Raw genomic sequence first — 19,985 nt, 5'->3', positions numbered from 1 at the left:
AAATATTCGTAGATGCAAGCAAGCGGGGTGAATCACATAGATAATCCCCTATTTGCCAACGTGCACATAGATATGGCAGGTGAAAAACGAAAGGGATGGATATCTAAACAATTAAAAGAACCCAGTCTCCAAACCGAAGTATTGATAGGATTCCCAAGGTTTTGGATCCTTTTCCATCTGTGAAGTTGCAAGTTCATGGTAAATCAATAAATTGTCAACCTAGTAACAAAGGCTAAAAGAAGACGAGCAAATAACTCTGGCAGATATTCTAGCTCAACGAACTCATAATCCATAAAAGGAAGATTGAAGAACATAAACCTTTTGACTTCAAGGGTGTGCTAAAATGGAATAACAGCATAACGAGTATCCTAAAACCAAATGAAGATGCTCCTGGAGTCCTTCACATAAAATCAATATGAGCAGCAGCCACCGGCTGATGCGTTCTCTTGAGGAGGTTTCTCTTTGAAGATGTTCTTTTTCAAACCTGTTGAGCCATCAGCCAAAAGACTGGGCGTATCCAAAATCTGCAAACACATTTTTGGAGCAGCAAGTTACTGAATGGCTTATGGAGGATTGGTGGGGCAAATTATAAACAATCTGAGATGTTCTTGAATAGGTTCTAGTTTTGGTTCTACCTAATAAAAAGCATTTCTAAGCTAAATGCCTATTTGAATAACTTGAAAATTTACAATTGCATTCTTGGGCTAACTTGAAAGCAACTCGACATTAATATAGGAGGTTCATGCTGTCCATATGAGTGCAGAAGAGGTTCAAGTTTTCACGCACCTTTAACACAAGCTCATCAAAGCATTGTTCCACATTGACTCGAGTTTTTGCGCTACATTCAAGAAATAGGCATCCATATTCTCGAGCAAAGTCGATTCCCTCTTTTTTACTGACTACCCTTTCACTTTCCTGAAAGATAAGATTGCTCGAATTTAAATATCTAAAGCTAAGAATAAGGATTAATTGATTTACAGAAGAAAAATATTCTAAACAATTTGTAGCCAATAAACCAAGCTCAATAGAATATACTGGGTTACTTCAGTAACTATGGCACTAATTAAGCCAGATGGTCATACTAATTCAAATCCATAGTTAATCAAATAGGGCAGGGTAGTTACTAGTTACTACTGAATTTCGTAAGAGTTAATGGCATACCTTATCCACTTTGTTTCCAACAAGCATCTTGATGCAATCCTGATTTGTTGAGTACAGGTCAATTTCTTTAGCCCATATGTCAGAGAGATTTGTGAATGTCTCACGGCGGGTCACATCATACACTAAATTTTTAGGTTGCAACAGTATTTGGTTAACTTAAGAGCTAATTGAATAATAGAAAAAGTAATTAAGACTTAAGAATTTATCAAAACAAGTCATCCCTAGAAGATTAGGAAAAGCCATAAGTTCCAAAGTTGAACCTAAAATCCAAGCTTTTCTGAGGCTCAAAAACCCAAACGAGATTTCATAAGTGGAGCAATGATAGCATGCTAGTATTATAATTGTAGATAGAAAGTGATGAAATAAAAAGAAGATACCCATAATGATTCCTTGAGCGCCTCTGTAATATGAACCTGTTAATGTTCGAAACCTCTCCTGCCCAGCTGCAAATAGAGAACATTTAAATAACAATAAAAAAATTAAAAAATTAAAAAAAAACTTAGACAGATACTAAGGAATAAAGAATTTAATTTTCTTCAAATAAAGGTATGGAAAATGTGCTTACTAGATCAAATCTCATCAAAATACACTTAATAATAGGAGGTAGCCACTTACGGAATAAAAGTTCGAACTTTCAAGTAAAGATGTGGAGGATGCGTTTACATAAATCAATTTTATCTTAGTATACCACTGCCAAGCTACATCACACAGACTTGAAAAGCATACTGCATGTCTTAGCTGATTACTTACAAAGACCAAAGTTTTTTATATTCAACAGCTATCATAACAAGCCCCAAGTTGCACCATACAGAAACTAAATTAATCCCTACTCTACAATGGTTTTTGTTTCTCTGCTTCTGGTTTTTTGTTATCATCAGTGAAATCGTAGATTGAAAAACAGAAATCGTCTTTGAGGATGTCCTTTACTTATTCCTAATAATTTCCAACAACAATATAATACCACAAGATAACCAGTATAATTTTACATGCATGAGATTTTCAAAGATACTAAGTCAGTTAGTGGGCAGAAGAATCCACTACCTTATCTATCGGAATCATATAACTAGAATTTCAAACTGCAACATTTTATAATATGAAAAGAAAAACGATGATCAATGCAATTAATGAAATTTTACGTGCATGGTACACCCCCCAGACACTGTCAAGGTCAGCCGATATATGTAAATCCAACCCCTACAATTTCATAATTTAAACATTTATAGGAAAAGCATGTTAAGGTTGAAGCAAACTGACTCAATAAGCCAGTACTAAGGTTTTATAATATAAATAATTCTCATGCATACTTCTTTATCCATGAAAAAAGTATGTTAAATGCATATCTAACATTCAAAACAAAAATGTAGAAATTAAAATACAGATCAATAACACAATGGGTGAATCCAAAAGAGGACAGAAACAAATCAAACGACACCATTGTTTTTCCCCAATCATGTTCATACACATGCATAACATGAAACACAACAGCAAGATTTCACCTGTGTCCCATATTGCAAGCTTCAACTTCTTTCCCCCAACTGTAACATGCTTAATCTTGAAATCCACACCTAAAAATTATGTAGAGAATTACATTTAGTATGTAACAAGATGAGTAATAGATCATATAATTTTTTTTTCTATAAGAAACAAAAGAATACTTCATTGAAGTAAATGAAATATATTGAAGAAAACCAAATGAGTTACAAAAAGGATCTTCAATTAGTTGGGAGGATTGGAGGGTGGGGATAGTTTCGTTTCCGTATGTGACCTTCGTCTTTGTTACCTTTCATCACTAATATATGCCTTTGCGGCTTTTGTCCAATTTTGGACATCCCTTGTCTAATAGGGAGCTTATAATGTATCTTCTTTGCTCTCTAAGTTGGCTAGGCTGGTTTTGATGTTCGTTTGTTACCCCTAATCATTTTTTAAGCTTTACTATAGTTATCTAATCTCTCGTTTGTAGTCGAATGACTCGATTACCCAAACAATCCAAACTACCCGACCCAAACCAGAAGTTAATTTTTTTTTTTTTTAAATTTGGCTTGGTTTGAATTTTTGGAGGACTGAAAATCTGATTCGGTTTGCAGGTTGGATTTTTTTGGTTGGGTCAACCAAACCAACCCAATTCCCTAACCCAACCCATCCTAACCCCTACTTCTAGAATTGTTACAAAGATGGAGACCAATAGTAGATGATAATGCATTGTGACTTGTGGATGTTTGATATATGAGCTTAAGAGATTTTAGCTATTAATGTGACATATATTGTGGATAAGTAGGATCTTTTGAATTAATTAAAAAAAAATTGAAAAGCCGGCAAGCCAACCTGAAAAATAGAGAGTCAGGTTGGATTGGGTTGTGAACCCTATTTGATTCATTTTGGTAGGTAACCCGACCAACCCGGAATTTCGGGTTGGTCCAAAAAATTTCCAACTCAACCCATGTACAACTCTACTCATTTGTGCAATTTTCACCGCCTCACACCATCTCTATAGTACTCGCTCTAGAAGGTTGAAGTCTAAAGAAGGTAAAAAATTTCAATTGGAAAATCTGACGCTAAAGGATTAACACTATTGACTCTATCCAGAGATCATTTTATGTTAACAGGGCCTCAATAGAGCATGCTACGTAAGGGTACTTCTAAGGATATGGATCATGTCATGTGGAGTTGTCAGTTCATAGATTCAATTTGGGACAGTCTGTAGGAGACTTTGGAGGTAACAATCCATACAACATGATCCTTATCAAATTTATGAACTGACTGATTCACATGCCAGTTCGTTGGAGACTGCATTTGGTTCATAACATATAGTGTCAAGTCATGATGGAAGAGCCATTGTTCATTCACCTGCCTTTACAAGATAACAGGGAATTTAATGTCTTTCATTTTCCTTTTTTTTTATCCTTCTCTATACTGTAGAACATTGGACTAGAGAAGAACAGGAAAATTTTAGAAGGATTGAGAGCATTTTGGGAGGTGTGGGCTTAGCATAAAAGTTTTTAGTTCAAAACACCAACAAGTCTTTCATATGTTTTCACCTACATATTTGAATTCTTAGCCAATTTTTTAAAATATATATATATTGAAAAACTACTTTCAGCAGCTTCCTAAGTTGAGTTTGAAAACATTTCTAAAAACTAGATAGCAAAACAAAGTAAATAAACAAACACCTAATGTTTATAAAATCAATCGTAACCGCTATCAAACAGGGCTTCATTCTTTCATCTTCTGGAATTCAAGACAAATTCAAGCTAAATTGAATGATCATCCGAGACAGATTCAAATAAACAAACGAAGAAAGCCACAAGCCATTGATTACAAAGACGCGATTAGAGTAGAAGAAATCACAGTCATACCAATAGTCGGAGAAAGTTCCTCAAATGAATCAGAAGTGAATCGCAAAAGAAGCGTACTCTTCCCAACTCCAGAGTCCCCAATCAACAGCAACTTAAACAAGTAATCAAACTCCGGTTGACTTGAAGACGGTGCCGACGACATCAGAAACACAGAAAAAAACACCTTAATCAACCACCATCAACAAAACCCAAATTCAGTCGCAATCAATTTCCCGATCAACACAAATAAAGCATTAGAAGTAAAAGAAGCAAAATACCTTGAAAAAAGCAAATCCAGTACAGGAAAAGGGAAAGGGAAAGTAAAAACTGAGTGAGTAGAGAGGGAAGGAAAAAGCCTTTGAAATTGTTTTTCAGACAGAATTTAGAACTCGCTTGCTTCCCACCGAATCCTCTTCCTCAACTCTTATTTCGAAAAGTGTGCCGACGCCTTTGATTGATATACAGTACGAACAAATCTATTTTTGCAAATTGAAACTGCCGTTGGATTGATGGTCAACCCATCCAATGGTTGGTTTTATTCTAATTAAACACTTCCCTTTAGGTTTTCCCTGCTGTTTTAAAATGTCTAGTAGTGACAGATTTTCACATCCTTACCATAATGTTTCGTTCCCCTTTACAATAGATATGAGATGTCACAATCTACCTTCCTTGGAAGCCCAACATTCCCACTAGCACACTGCCTAGTGTCTAACTTGATACTATTTATAACAGCTCAACCCCACCTTTAGCAGATATTATTCTCTTTGGGCTTTTCCTTGAAGAACCTCCCCTCAAGGTTTTAAAATACGTCAGTTAGGGGAGGCTTCTACACCCTTATAAAAAATGATTTATTCCCCTTTCCACACCAATGTAGGTCTCACAAGATTCGACCGATTCAATCAAGCTTGGATTATATTTAACTTTTAAGAGGTAATCTAATTCTGGTCTTGTCTATTGATTGATCTATATTTTGTATAAAGAGATGTTAATTTCTTTGATTTAATGATTCTTGATTTCACAGAAACTAAGGTTGTCTTATCATTTATGTTCTCAATCATTTCTCTATTGTCATTTCGAATCATGATAAGGTGAAGCATGAACTTCACTATCATCCTAACTCTAGGATGTATACGCTCCAATCTCACTAGCCAATTCATTACTAAAGAATTAGTTGACTATTTTTTAATCGTTTCCATATGGCATATCAATGTGGGAGTAACCTAGGTGTGCTGGCCGACCATCAATATTATGTGAACCTGCTACTCAAAAAATGTTTATTGTTGAAAGACCGGGTATACATTCAACCCAGCAATCCGACAATCCGGACCAATCCAACCCGAAATATAAGGGTTGGGTTGAGTTGAATTAGTATTTCCTGTGGGGTTGGGTTCATTTGTTTGAACATGAATTTGTATTCGAATAATTATAAATTGTGAATAAATAAAATTTTTCTTTTTTAAAAATAATTTTTTTTAACAACCAGACAACCAACCCAACAAAGGTTGGGTTTGAAAATTTTCGAGTAGGGTTACCAATCTAACCAACCCATAACTTTTGAGTAAAAAAAAAATCCATCGACCCAATCAAACACGGACTACGTACACCCCTATTGTTCATATCAAAATATTAGTGAGAAATGTATGATTTTATTTTTTACATAGGCAAGCTAAAATCAATGGTACGTACCACCCATTTTGATAAAAAAAATTTGGAACAATTATTTGAGATGAAATCATTTCCATTTAAGAATTTTAGCACGTGTGACATAGGACTTTGCATATCCATACGAGTTCTTAAATTTGATTGATTAGATTTTTCATATTTGTTGGTTTTCAATTATTGATAGTCTTTCTGTTTTGGTTTCATGTCTATTAGTTGTTAGGTAAACGTACGGTTTTCATAGTTACCTCGCGATGCCGTCTAATTTTTTTTGGGTAATACAACGAGATTGTTGATACTCCTCTTAAGATCAATACACAATACTCTTTAGTATATGCTCTTCATTTCTCGAATCCTAGTTTGTATCGTACTCTTAGTTTGTATTCATTTGTCTTTTGTGTTCTATGCATCTTCAAGACACTTAGTTTAAAAACCTCGTGTTTTCTTCCACATTAGACTTGCATGCCTAACGTGATGGCGCGAAATTCAAATGTGTATTGTTGTAGTAGGGTGATGGGATCAAAGATAATTTAAACTAGTTCGTTTTTAGACAGTGACATCCTTAATCGACATTAATAAAAAAAACTACTTAGTTTTGAGATGAAATTGCAATTCTTAAATAGTGAACATACCTCGAGCTAAATGCGTAATAAATAATAAAATATGTTATATTTCAATAGGACTTGTTTAGTTATATTATTAATAGGTATTTGTAGTGTAACTGTCTAGGTTGCTAGCAAATATTGTCTTTTAAAAACTCCCTTCAGGGTCCAGCGTTCTCGCTGGCACTCGTTCATTTCTCCAATCGATGTGGGACCCCCACCAAATTCACCCCGTTCGTGGTTCAACGTCCTTACTGGCACATCGCCTCATGTCTACCCGCTTTAAGGAAGGGCCTCCTTGCTGGCACATAGTTCAGTGTCTGGCTCTAATACCATCAGCTCGGACTCACTGCTAGCAGATATTATCTTCTTCGGGCTTTCCCTTTTAGGCTTACCCTTAAGGTTTTTAAAACGCGTGTGTCATATAAAAATTTTCTTATCGTCTTTCTTCTCCCCAACCCATATGGGATATGGAGATTATATTACTATTAAACTAAAAAAACAATGAAAAAAAATCTTAAAACTCTAACCCTACAGACATGGAATTATCGTCATAATTGACTCATTTTAAGGTTTTTTTTTCAGACAATGTTAGATATTTATTTAAGCCCGACATGATAACCAAATCTTTTTATAGTATAATTATTAATAAGTAATCAATTATAAATTTAATTTCGATAACAAAAATGAAACTAATTAATTAAGATTCTAAAAACAGATTTGCAAACGTATTCAACGATGATGTTTTTAGCAATCGAACAATGTTGTTTAGGATAAATCTATTTTAAGAAAACTACTTAAACCACAATTTTTTTTTTATTTTTTTTTTATGGCTATTAATTATTGCGACAACCTAAATTTGATAATGTAACAAGATTTGTCTAATTCTCATAATATATATAAACACCCAAAGGTGTGTTAATTTTGATGGGCAAAGAGTAAGCCACACCCTCCATCCTAGAGACCCTTAATTGTTTCGCCATGGAAGAAACGCAGGTGGTGATCGTGGGCGGTGGCCCGGCGGGGCTTGCAACGGCGGCATGCCTCAACCGTCTTTCGATACAAAACATCGTACTCGAAAGAGACGATTGCTGCGCTTCTCTATGGCGAAAAAGGGCTTATGACAGGTTGAAGCTTCACTTAGCCAAACCCTATTGTCAACTTCCTTACATGCCATTCCCACACAATGCACCAACCTACATTTCCCGGTTGGATTTCATTGCTTATTTGGATAACTACATGTCGTGTTTCGGGATCGAACCGCGGTGTTGTCGGAGCGTGGAACGAGCTTGGTACGACAAGGTGGAGGGGAAGTGGATGGTGGTGGTGAATAACAAGGGTAGTGGTGTGGAAGAGAGGTATGTTTGTAGGTATCTCGTGGCTGCCAGTGGGGAGAATAGTGAGGGGTTTTTGCCGGATGTTCCTGGATTGAAGAGCTTCCATGGTGAGGTATTGCATTCAAGTGGGTATGAGAATGGAGAGAGGTTTAGAGGGAAGGATGTTTTGGTTGTTGGATGTGGGAATTCTGGCATGGAAATTGCTTATGATTTGTCTAATTATGCTGCAAATACTTCCATCGTCGTTCGGAGCCCGGTAATAATCTCGTTTCTTCATGTTTTTCTTACCTAGACTCATGAATCTTCGTTTAAACGTGGAATGACGGGGGAGTTATAAACCCAATTTAGTGTTTTATTGTGTCGGGCAGGTACACGTGTTAACGAAAGACATCGTTCGGGTAGGGATGTTTTTATTGAAATATCTTCCATGTAAGGTTGTGGATCCAATCTGCATTAATCTTGCCAAGATGAAGTATGGAAATTCATCTAAGTATGGGATTCGTAGGCCAAAAGGAGGCCCTTTTCTTATCAAAGCCAAAACTGGTCGTTCTCCCACGATTGATGTTGGATGCATGAACAGAATCAAGAAAGGAGAGATCAAGGTAAAAATTCCTAACCTTTCTTAACAATATCGTGTTAACCCTATCCAGTTCAATCTCTCATAAATGTTTTGAATAGTTCGACCCCTAGTTCGCAAATGCTAAATCCCTCGATAAGAAATAACTAGAAAGGAAAGTAAGATCTAGATTATCTTCTTCAGGTTCTTCCATCGATAACATACGTAAAGGAAGATCACGTGAGGTTTGCATATGGCATTGTGAATTGCTTCGATGCGATAATTTTTGCGACGGGGTACAAGAGCACGGTGCTGAATTGGCTGGAGGTAAGGGGGGTAAAACCCTATTGTTCATCATTGAAATCATGAAATATGAAAAGGGTTTGAAGCAATTATATGAAACATTTGACAGGATGAGAAGGGGCAGTTCAATGAGGAAGATGGGTTTCCAAAGCAAAGACCCCCAAATCATTGGAAAGGAGAAAGTGGGTTGTACTGCGCAGGATTTGGAAGGCAGGGGTTGCTTGGGATTTCAAATGATGCACAAAACATCGCAAGGGATATAGCAACCTTGGCAGCATGAGATATGAACAACACCCAATGGTGTTGAATGAAGTTTGGGTGTTCTTAATGATTCACCTGTCATACAGGGGTGGAGGTATTGTATGTAATATTGTTATTTGGGAATATTTCCTATCATTAAATTGGATAATTAATTTTTTTTTATTATTTCTTCTTTTTAAAATATATTATCAACTATTTGTAACTTATAACTAGATATTTAAGAAAGTAAATTTTTAATAACTAATTACATCAATTATACTAAATTAGCTACCATGTTTAGTTCAAATTCCTAACGGAATTGTAGAATTATGTATATATTTAGCACATATTTCCTAATTTGAATTCAACACATTCAATTGATTTATGGTCCCACCATTATGCCAAATCCCTCTCGAATCAAGGAGTCTTATTTGAGAACTCGAGTCACTCTCACCCATGCAAATCTAAGGATAATTCTGAATAAACAAAAGTTTATGGTTAGCTCATGCAAATCAAATTAGATCATCGAATGAAAAAATCATTCTCAACCAGTAAACAACATTATAAAGTGTGATTTTCTCCATGGTCCGATTACTCATGGAGCATGTACAATTTAGTTGAAACACTCTTATGTCCCTACATATAGTTCAAATAATAAAAAACTATAGTTGGAATGTTCTAATTTGATAACAATCTTTTACTTAAAAAAAATCATTTAAAACTTTGCTGGCACTTATTTCTTGTGCAAATAAAATATTTGTTTAAAAGTTTTACATCAATAATAACTTTATTGGAAATAAAATATATTTTTGTTTATCCAACAAAAATGTTTATATATAATTAACAAAAATGTACATTCAACGGGGTGTACATTCAACCCCAACTCGAATCAACCCAAGTAGGGTTAAATTCTTTTCGTATTAATAAGTTTGCTAGAGTGGTACACCTCTCTACGGACACCCACGCCGAGTTCAACCCAACCCAGGTACACCCCTAATTAACAATTAACAAGAAGAACAATTGTTCTTGAATCAAATCAAATCTATGAACTCAGACATCATGTTTCGGCTGTTCAGACCCAAGAAAATCTATGAACTTAACATCTTCCTTCTAGTCTGAAAGCCAATCTTCGATTCTCTAAAAATGAGAAAAGTTCTGAATAAGTTTTCTTTTCACAGAGGTTGGAGTGTTGTCTTGGTTTCCTGGCCATGATTGACTCTCCAGTGCAAGTGCTCAAAGGAGATTTTTGTAGCATAAAATGTTTTCTAGGCATGATTGATTCTTGGTTTTCTGCCAGTTTATAAGAACATGGCAAAGGGTAAATCATACATCATTTGTGCATTTAAGTTGACTAACAAACAATCAAAGTACGAACGGTAAAATTTTATCCTATCTAAAACTCGAAGTATTACACAGATGCTCACCCATGAGCTTTCCCCTCATGGTCAAGGTAATGATGACACAAGGCAACAGGAAAATAACACTCAAATCAAATAAATCCCTGTTGTGTGTGTGTGTGTGTGTGTGTGTGTGTGTGTGTTGTGTGTGGAGACCAACCAACAAAGCAAGTGATCAAACTCATATAAACTTCAAAAGGAAACACACAGCAAAGACAGCGCTATTAGTATAATCTCCCAAAAAGAAGCATGCAAGGGCTCCAAAGGGCAAAGAGCGCAGAAAAAGGACATTGACTCATACCTCAGTTATCAAATGGGCGCTATACAATTAACGCATTCCATTTGGGCAGATGCAAGAAACAATGAAGCTTTACACTTTAAGATACCGAAGAACTCATGGCCACAATCGAGCATCTAAGGCTTGAGAAAAGACAACAAGAAGAAGCGTGCAAGGGCTCGTAAGGGAATAATGTGCAGAATTAGGACATTGAGTCGTACCTCGGTTATCAAATGGGCACTATACAACTATACAACTCAAACATTCCCATTTAGGCAGATGCAATTACCATCACAGAGAGCACCAAGCAAACACTACGTCTACAATAAGGATAACAGGTAATGCATTAAAACCGAACACAAAGCTAAATGATTACTTGAAGGTAAAAATAGTATCAAAGTTCACGTGAATCATTAAGGATGACATTTTTGCACGATGCCCTCAGAACTCATAGCCTAATTCCTCATTGACAATGCTTGCATTTCATTCGCATACTAGCCTCTACTCATCTACAGCCACTATAAAAGAAAAGAAAGGAAATGGAAAGCGTATAATGTATATATATATATATGTATGTATGTATGTATGTGTTTGTGTTTGAGAAAGAGAGAGAGAGAGAAAGAGTTATGGTTGAGGGCAAAGGCTAGTACTAGAAATCAATGCAAATGCTTCAGAGCACGAGTTTTTCCATCATCGGGCACAGGCAATTTCAAGATGCCAGAGGGAATTTGTAGAAATTGGTTGACGATAAATAACATCATGCACATTCCAGCTATTTTTTCTAATGCAGATTCCTACTCCTTAAATTGTTCTCCTTATCTTTATCAGCTATTTTTTCTATAGCATAGCATCTTTCATGCTTATTAAATTTCCTAATAAACTATCCCACAAAAGGCAGGCATTTACATCCAGGAACATCCAGGAGTTTCAGGGACATGAAAGTTGAGACAAAATATAGCATTTAGACCTTAATACAATTTTTTGCAAATCTAACGAGTGCAAATCTTGTTCGGTAAGAAAAGAGAGAAAACCCATTGCATGAGAAGCATAACCATCAAGAAACATTTTAAAATGAAATAGTTTTATTCTCCATAATATTTAATCTTAAGAGAAAGATATCCAAAACTTAAACGAAAAAAAAAGTCAGATTTTTTATATTATTTTCGAAGTAAACTTAACAGGCAGAATATAAATCTAGAGAAATTTTCAAACAAAATTACAAAGTCATTTAGAAGAATTTTTTTTAAAAACGTGTTTTTAATTGATAAACACAATTCACAAATACACTACTTCTGTAAAATCTGATTACAACATCAGTTACAGTTTCATGTAGATTAACCAATTCCAAGATGCCCTCAGATATCATAATCATACTTCATCATTTCTAGATGTATTTGATTTTCATTACTAGCCTCTGCACATCCTTAACCACTCACAAAAAAGAAGAAGAAAAAGAAGAAACCAGATATATGGATCATCAGATAGGCAGATAGATAGAGAGATAGAGAGAGAGAGAGTGAGAGAGAGACACAGACAGACAGATTATGTGTGAGTTGGTTAATGGCAAAGGCTTATAATGAAGATCATTGGTATCTGCTCTAATCAGTGAATTCCATCATCGGGCAGATGCAACTTTTAAAGCAAAGTCAATTTCATCATACAAAAAAGTCCAAATACCATACAATCAGCACATCGCTGAAAATACAATTGAAAGGAACCAACTTATCAGAAGTGCATCCCACCCCCACCAATTTATATATATATATATATGCACATTAAAAAACAATTATAATAATAATAATAAGAAGAAGAAGAATTACAAAAATGTGTCCTGTGAAAACAAAGAGAAAAGAAATACAGTAAAATATAGAAATCTTTTGAGTTCAAGCCAAACCCAATTTTATAATGTCAAATGTGATTTTGTATGAGATCTGTCATGACAAATGACTTTACACCCAATATAAAAGTCACATATATGATCATATATACATGTCTATAAATAGCGACAGCATATCATGAATAAAAACAAAATATTGAAAACAAAAGGACAGAAGAATCACTAATTCAGAAAGAAACAAAGATTCAAAATTTATCATGATCCTGAACTATCACCTTTACCTGTTTCGATCCATGTACTTGGGGAAAGAATGCTTTTAGGTCCTTATCATTAAATTTATGTCAGGCGTGAACGGTTCGAGGTGCTACCATAACTTTAGAACCCAAAAGCTCTATATTGAATATCAGCCTCTTTAAATTGGCCATATAGAACCAGCCTATGTGACACTCCCACCTTGCTGCAACGACCTAAGAAAAACCAACTAAATGAAGCTACAAGCATTCAAAAGAATGGACAACCCTATATATAAAAATCTGGTATTGGAATTGGAAAAATGGTGGTCAAACACTTATATGTCTATATAAAAATATTTAACAGCTGATTTCAAAAAAAAAAAATTATTATAATGCTCTAAGCCAAAACAAAATATTTAAATGCATATAAACCAGAATGGATTAAAAAAAAAATTATATCAACGAGTGTCCAAGCCAACTCAAATGCATCTCGACTAATTTCACCAAAACACCACCCAACTCTGTTACATTGGTTGATAAGAAACGCGTAAGATACTAAATCTGAGATAGGTGACCACCATTTCTCTTATTTCTCCCAGGCCTTTATGCCCACTAAGTCAACACATGATGGTTAGCCAAAATTGATTAAATTAAAAAAAAAATTCTCGAAATAAGATTTGGAGAACAAAAAATAACTTTATGCACAAGTTCCTTGCACTTCAAAATTAGATGTTTCAATATTTAATATCATTCTTGAAACAAAATCGTCACTTTAAAGTTAAATCGTGCAAACTGGGAAAGAAAATTAGTAAACCAATTCAGTGAACCTTTAAGATCAAAGAGTATGTGTAAATGCCCTCAGTCAAAATTGATTTTCATCACTACCTCTACACAGCACAGCCACTATAATAATTTACCAAAAGAGAAGGCAAAATATTGGGAAAAGACAGATAGATTGGATGGGTTTGTGTTTGAAGAAAGAGAGAGAGAGAGAGAGAGAGAGAGAGAGAGAGAAAGAGAGTTGTGGTTGAGGGCAAAGGCTTGTGATAAGAATCAACTTAACAACTCCAGAAATGAGTTTCTCCATCATTGGGCAGGTGCAATTTTCTGATGAAAAGGGGAAAAATGCGAACATAGAGATCAATAATCAAGATACTAAAATAGGCAAAACAAAAATTTCAGATCACAGTTGTTACATATGAGAGTCATTTAGAAATTAGATCATTTAAAAGAAAACAATCCTATTTGCATGTAGAAGATTAAAACGTTGAAAAACAAGCGAACTTAAAAAACTTAGTACAAAAACAGTAATACATCTAACAAACTTCTCATTCAATACAATGCAACTCAACCAAAAAAAAAAAAAAACAAAAATGCTATCTGAAATTAGAAAAACAAATAATAATAAATAATAAAACCGTGGCTATTTAATCCAAATGAGTTATGACTGGATACTTTATAAAGAACAATAAACAGATACGCTTCAAATGCATATACTGCAGATGAAAAATGATGATGAACATATATATTAAACAAATGACTAGAAACAAAATCAAGTTTAGAGGGATCAGATTCAGCATCCTAAGCATCACTCACCTCACACATAATTCGTAATACCTCCAAACAGATTTACCAGATCCTAATCAACAGCATAAAACATACAAATATAAGAAAATCTAGGTAGGACTTGCCATTAAGCCAGGACCCAGTTAATAAAAACAAAAGAAAATCCAAAACATGAATGATCGACACATTGACAACTGAAACTCACCCATTTTAGGCAAACCCCAACAAAAACAAAAAACATTAAAATAACCAGAGTGCTTAGTACTATGAAATCTGGACATGCAAGGGAGAAAAAAAATGAAGTTAACGCACACCCACAAAGACTCGGGGTGAAATAGTTGAGATCAACTCCATAAATAAGAGAAGCCCTCAGATCTAATCGCGTAAACTAAATCATCCATGGAATAGACGAAATGAGGTTCACCAAAATCCCTTAGTAAATGTCAGAAGGCAGTGAAGGGGGGAGTAAAGGGTGATTAACGATGACATAGGGGACAGCAAGAGATTAACATGGGGTATGTTTGACAAAAATGGGGGAAATTGAGGTGTTTGATCTCGTCTCTCCAGACTGCCACGGCTAAATTAATGGAGGAAGGGAAACTAAAGGAAGCCCCAAGAAATGATGGAAGAGAGAAACAAAAAAAACATAAATATGGCTTTTGAAGGGGTCAGATAGAACTGTGATTTGATAGCACCAGAGCCTCGGCTTCGCAGCCGAGTCGAGGTAAAAAATGCTACGTTTCGTACCTCCAACTGTGTTCAAATATATATCTTTTTTATTCGTCTTTGAACCTAATATATTTAACGATGTTAATTGAAATTTTTTTTGTATGAACGCAAAAATTACACTAATATTCTGAGTTATAATAGAATTTGGTTTCATTATTGAATTTTTTATGTTGATTAACTCATTCCCCATTTTTTACTCACCAATTTGGACATCCATCAACTTTCCATAAATTACTATTATGAGGTAGAGGTATAATAAATGAAAAATATTGTGATTAAATGTTAAAAACAATAATCATATATCAAACCGAATCTGCATTTTTTCAAGGTTACTGACATATAGAAATTTTATAGAAATAATTCAACCATTACACAATAATCCAAAATACAATTCGAAACTATGAATTTCTTCCTTCACCAACATTTCCCCACTACGACTAACACACAATTTTCTTCAAAATTGTAGGAGTATTATTCTGTCCCTAAATTTTTATTATGTAAAAAAAATATATATTTCAACTCGAAATAGTATTGAATAGGTATCAGTATCATATAATTATCGATTGATTGTTCTTTTGAAGCAAAATCTGAAGACAGCCGAATTCCACCTACCGTATTAATAACGATCTTGAATATATGCCCATCCCATTTCCATTTGTTTTGCAATCAATGTAGTAAAAAAACACAACATCTTCATCCTTTTTCTCAAACTTTGGATGGGCAACGCTCCTCTATCTTCCATGGATTTGCATGGCCTCTTAATTGTTAAAAAAAGGTATTTCAGGCAATGGATTTAACTATAAGAAACGTACAGCTATGCATACAGCTGAAAGCAGATGGTAAAACATTTGACCATGAAGAATTTGAGGGGATTGATGATGAAATCCATTGAGTTACTGATGAGATGAATTCGAAAATCTACAACATTATGATGATTTGATAAAAAAAAAAAAAGCATCAATCAAAAGGAGATCTGACTAAGCAAGTGTCAGAATCACAGAAACTAAGAGGATAATGCAAAAGTATAAGGTTCTTGATTATGAATTTGGAGAAATAATTTTTTTCTTATAAATTAAAAATCACAAACAAACATGGGAATTCATAGTTTACGAGTAAGAAGATTCAAAGAAAGGAAACAGAGTCCGCAAAAGAAACAGGAAACAACAGAACTAAACAACAGACAACAAACGAGAAAACATATTAAGCAACATAAAGCAAGACAAAGATACTAACTACTAAATTGTAGAAAAAAATAATTTCAAATGGGTTGAATTAATCTGCTTCCAAGGCTGCATTTTTACAGAAATACAGTAACATACTGCCCCAAATCTAGTGCAAATATCTATCATACCCCACAAGTTGCCCTAAATTCTCGAAGTCAGTATAGAATCCAAGGAAACAAGCAATACAATAAAATAACAACAACAAAGCTTGAAACAAAGGAAAAATAAATTAAGGAAACAAAAAAAATTGAGCTGCATTCAAGAAAGCAGTTAGAACCAAAGCCCTCAGATCTCATAGCTTTAATGAATCACACACGGCATAAAGCAAACGGCATTCGTTCATCAAAAGCCTTTACCAGTAGTAACGTGTGTGGAATTATATGTATGGAAAGAACGAATGAGGAGGTGATGATGGAGATGGAGATAAGCAAAGGCTAATGACGAACTAAGCCATCTGCAGCCGCTCAATAAACAATGTTTTTCCATCATTGGGCATAATTGAAGTTACCAATCTTACGCAGCAAGTAAACAAGAAAAAAAAAAAAGCAAAACCCTAAGAATCCATAGCCACAATCAACAAACATAAAGAAACCAAACAGAGGAGGACGACGGCAAAACACAAAAGCTTAGAAGGACGGAATACAGAAGAATTAGGGCAAGTAGCTTTAACCTGGATTTTATAGAGAGCTCTGCGATGGATTTTGCTGTGAACTGTCCACTGCGAGATTGGCGGCGGAGAAACCTGCTGAAAAGCCCTAGTATGCAACAGAGATGAAATGAAGGCCCAAATCATAGCTATGGGCCTGGGGCTGGGCCTGTGAGCTTAAAACAATTGGCCCAAAACTACAGAAATTCCTGTACGTTATAATTTATTTTTTCATGAATATTTATATTATTTGTTAGGTTCCGACAATTTTTGCTTAATGATGTGAAAGTTATCTATTTATAATCAAATAAATTACAAGTATATGAAAAGAATAATAAATGGAAAACAATATATGTAAAGATACCTGGTAAAAAAGCAAATATCTAGATATTTACCTATAATAAAATATTAAATAAGATATATATGCTTAAATATAATTTAGTATTACATATCCTTGACACCCCCCAAGCTAAGCGTAAAATTTGAACGAACGTGGAAGCTTGGATCTAAAAAATTAAAAGAGGTCGAGAAACACTTTTCGTGAAGATGTCAACAACCTGGTTCGAAAGAGGCGTAGAGAAACACTTTCTTGCCCATCGAAAATTGAAAAGGGATCGACGCTCAGCGGCAATGCTGTCTTGGCTTCGGCAAGAATATGTCTAACCCATGAAGAGGGATCGTCGCTCAGCGATGATGCTGTCTTGACTCCAGCAATAATATGTCTAACCCAAGTAAAAGGGGGAAACTTAGAGCCAGAAGAGTCACCACATTGGGCGAAGGAGCCAATTTTGGCGAGAATGGCAGTCGGAAGAGTCGCCACATTAGGCGAAGAAGTCAATTTGGGCGAGAAGGACGGCGGTGACTTGGTTGGCGAAAAGGCCAGTGCGGCTTCCAGATTCCAAAGGTAAAAAATCTCTGCAAAAGGTCTATAGGCTTCTCCAGATTCTGTATATTTTCGATGGGAACGTTATGAGGATTCTAAGGTTAGGGTTTTTGTGGAGGATGAAGAGCCGATTGGGAAGAAAATGAGAGAGGTTATATTGGCTAAGGGGAAACAGATTGTGTTGGAAAAGGTGAGGTTGTATGTACAGAGTATGGCGAAGGGTGATTTAAAGGTCAAAAGGGTGGAGCCGAAGAGTAATCAATCGGCTCCACAGTGGTGGTGGGGAAGAATAATAGAGGATTCAAAAGTCATTGAAAAGAAAGAATCAGAATGGTTGAATCAAAAGGGCTCTAATACCATGATAATGTTTGTTTAATTTACCATATCTAAATGGTGTGAAAGTTATCCATTTATAATGGGTTCTAATTTAAAGAATTAGGGTTAATATAATCCAAAAACAAGTAAGACATACCAACTAGTTCTTATTCAAATATCTGTCCCTCAAGCTTGTTCGGTCAGTTGGTAACTATTTTAAAACTCCAACAAAAGGGCTGCAACGATCGTATCACAATTTGAAAACAAATAAAACGAGCCAATTCAATGGATGTCACCAAAAATGGCTGGGGCATCTGTTGGATTGATTGGATCTCACAAGTAACATTCAACCTGCCCACAGAAAAGTATCAGAGAGAGAGAGAGAGAGGAAATGCGCTGACGCAGGCATAAATGCATTGCTGCCGGTCTAAACGTGTCGCTGCCCACGCTGCAGCGCCTGTAGCTTGGGTCACGTCGTGTTCTAGATACGGTCTTGTCGGAGTTCTCGCGCAAGCATACGCGTGGTGCCCGTGGGTTTGCCTCACACGTTCATGCTGCTGTCAAAGCCGCACGCCTAGGTGTTGCCCTCGATCAAAAGACAAGATTATAGATACTATCTCTATTAATACTGAGTTGGTTTAAAAAATTGAAAGAAGGGATTTAACCATTTTTATTTGTTATTTTTGGGTTAATAAGTTATAATATCTAGACTTAGCATTAATGAAGTCAAATCAAAATAAGATCGTTAAAAATATTAAATGTCACGTGACAAAAAGAAGTGTAGGGCATTGATTTTCCAAAGAAGGTAAGTGGTAGCTAGTAGCTAAAGAAGATGGCTTAAATTAGTATGTTCATCTCAAAGAATGTGATTAAAATATATAAGGGAATATACTAATGATTTCCCAAAAAGCATATAAATTAGGTGCATAGGAAAATGAAAAAGGGTTTGATTTGGAATCCTTAGTGCTTGATGCATTATGCTCTTTAGCCATGGGATTATCCTCTAAAAAGGTGGTTTAATGAATTAATGAACCTAACTTTGCCCTATCCCTTCATAGTGCTTTTCCAATTAGATTCTCCTACAATTGAAAACAAAGTTTGATTTCATGCTCAAATATTTGCCAAATGTAATAAACGAATATTAAATGTGAGCATGATATATATAGAAATTTCAAATTACAAAATTACATGTTCACTACCATCCCTACAAAATATATCAACATTTAATACTTTAGTTGTGCAAAAAATATTATGATCGTACATACTTGATCAAGATGAAGAACATAAATAATAAAAAAGAGAAGATGTAATAAGAAATATACATGGAGACACCGAGATAGAAAACTCTAGGTCATCTAGGGTTGTCTGTATTGGTGGGCGACTTATTGTTACTCTAACTTTCACTTGTGTATAGCACTTATTCATCACCCTTCATTCGAGATTCTTTAGTGATGGACTTCAAATTTAGTTCAGTAATTTCCTGACAGATCGACTTGATCCTATGAAAGTACTGTGCAATTGTCTTGTCATGCTGTAAGATTAATGAGAGCTTGTTCTCTTGAAGTTGTAGTCTCGTATCGTTCTTTTTTTAGAAAAGTGTCACGAACATGTTTCATGCTTCTTTGGGTTTCTTATGATCTCGAATGTGCTCTAATCTCTCTTCTTCGAATGTAGTTTTCAAAGCAAACA

General features: G+C 35.1%; 2 protein-coding genes and 1 long non-coding RNA gene across 6 annotated transcripts; 1 reads left to right on the top strand and 2 right to left on the bottom strand.

Annotated features, from left to right (window-relative positions):
* Positions 1-111: 111 nt before the first annotated feature.
* LOC111480676 (ras-related protein RABC1-like) lies at positions 112-4,934 on the bottom strand. The gene is made up of 7 exons (XM_023125839.1): positions 4,772-4,934; positions 4,515-4,677; positions 2,658-2,726; positions 1,539-1,604; positions 1,162-1,283; positions 787-915; positions 112-524 (listed from the first exon to the last, which is right to left on the bottom strand). Exons 2-7 carry the CDS (start codon positions 4,654-4,656, stop codon positions 411-413), a joined length of 642 nt encoding a protein of 213 aa, XP_022981607.1. The 5' UTR covers positions 4,657-4,677; positions 4,772-4,934; the 3' UTR covers positions 112-410.
* Positions 4,935-7,726: 2,792 nt separating this feature from the next.
* LOC111480605 (probable indole-3-pyruvate monooxygenase YUCCA11) lies at positions 7,727-9,323 on the top strand. Its single transcript, XM_023125747.1, has 4 exons — positions 7,727-8,347; positions 8,460-8,693; positions 8,852-8,974; positions 9,060-9,323. The coding sequence occupies exons 1-4, from the start codon at positions 7,736-7,738 to the stop codon at positions 9,228-9,230; spliced, it is 1,140 nt and encodes a 379-aa protein (XP_022981515.1). The 5' UTR covers positions 7,727-7,735; the 3' UTR covers positions 9,231-9,323.
* A 779-nt stretch (positions 9,324-10,102) lies between these two features.
* LOC111480724 lies at positions 10,103-15,228 on the bottom strand. Of its 4 annotated transcripts, none has more exons than XR_002717890.1 (4): positions 12,983-15,228; positions 12,400-12,559; positions 10,889-11,184; positions 10,103-10,392 (listed from the first exon to the last, which is right to left on the bottom strand). It is a non-coding gene; the product is annotated as an uncharacterized LOC111480724 (long non-coding RNA). The 4 variants fall into 4 exon arrangements; XR_002717892.1 differs by lacking the exon at positions 12,400-12,559 and having other exon boundaries at positions 10,889-10,980; positions 11,074-11,184; positions 12,983-15,227; XR_002717891.1 differs by lacking the exon at positions 12,400-12,559 and having other exon boundaries at positions 10,103-10,480; positions 12,983-15,227.
* Between the last annotated feature and the right edge of the window lie 4,757 nt (positions 15,229-19,985).

The sequence above is a fragment of the Cucurbita maxima genome, unplaced genomic scaffold (assembly GCF_002738345.1).
Source record: "Cucurbita maxima cultivar Rimu unplaced genomic scaffold, Cmax_1.0 Cma_Scf00006, whole genome shotgun sequence".
NCBI classification, from domain to species: Eukaryota; Viridiplantae; Streptophyta; class Magnoliopsida; order Cucurbitales; family Cucurbitaceae; genus Cucurbita; species Cucurbita maxima.
This window is presented reverse-complemented; position numbering and strand designations above follow the sequence as displayed.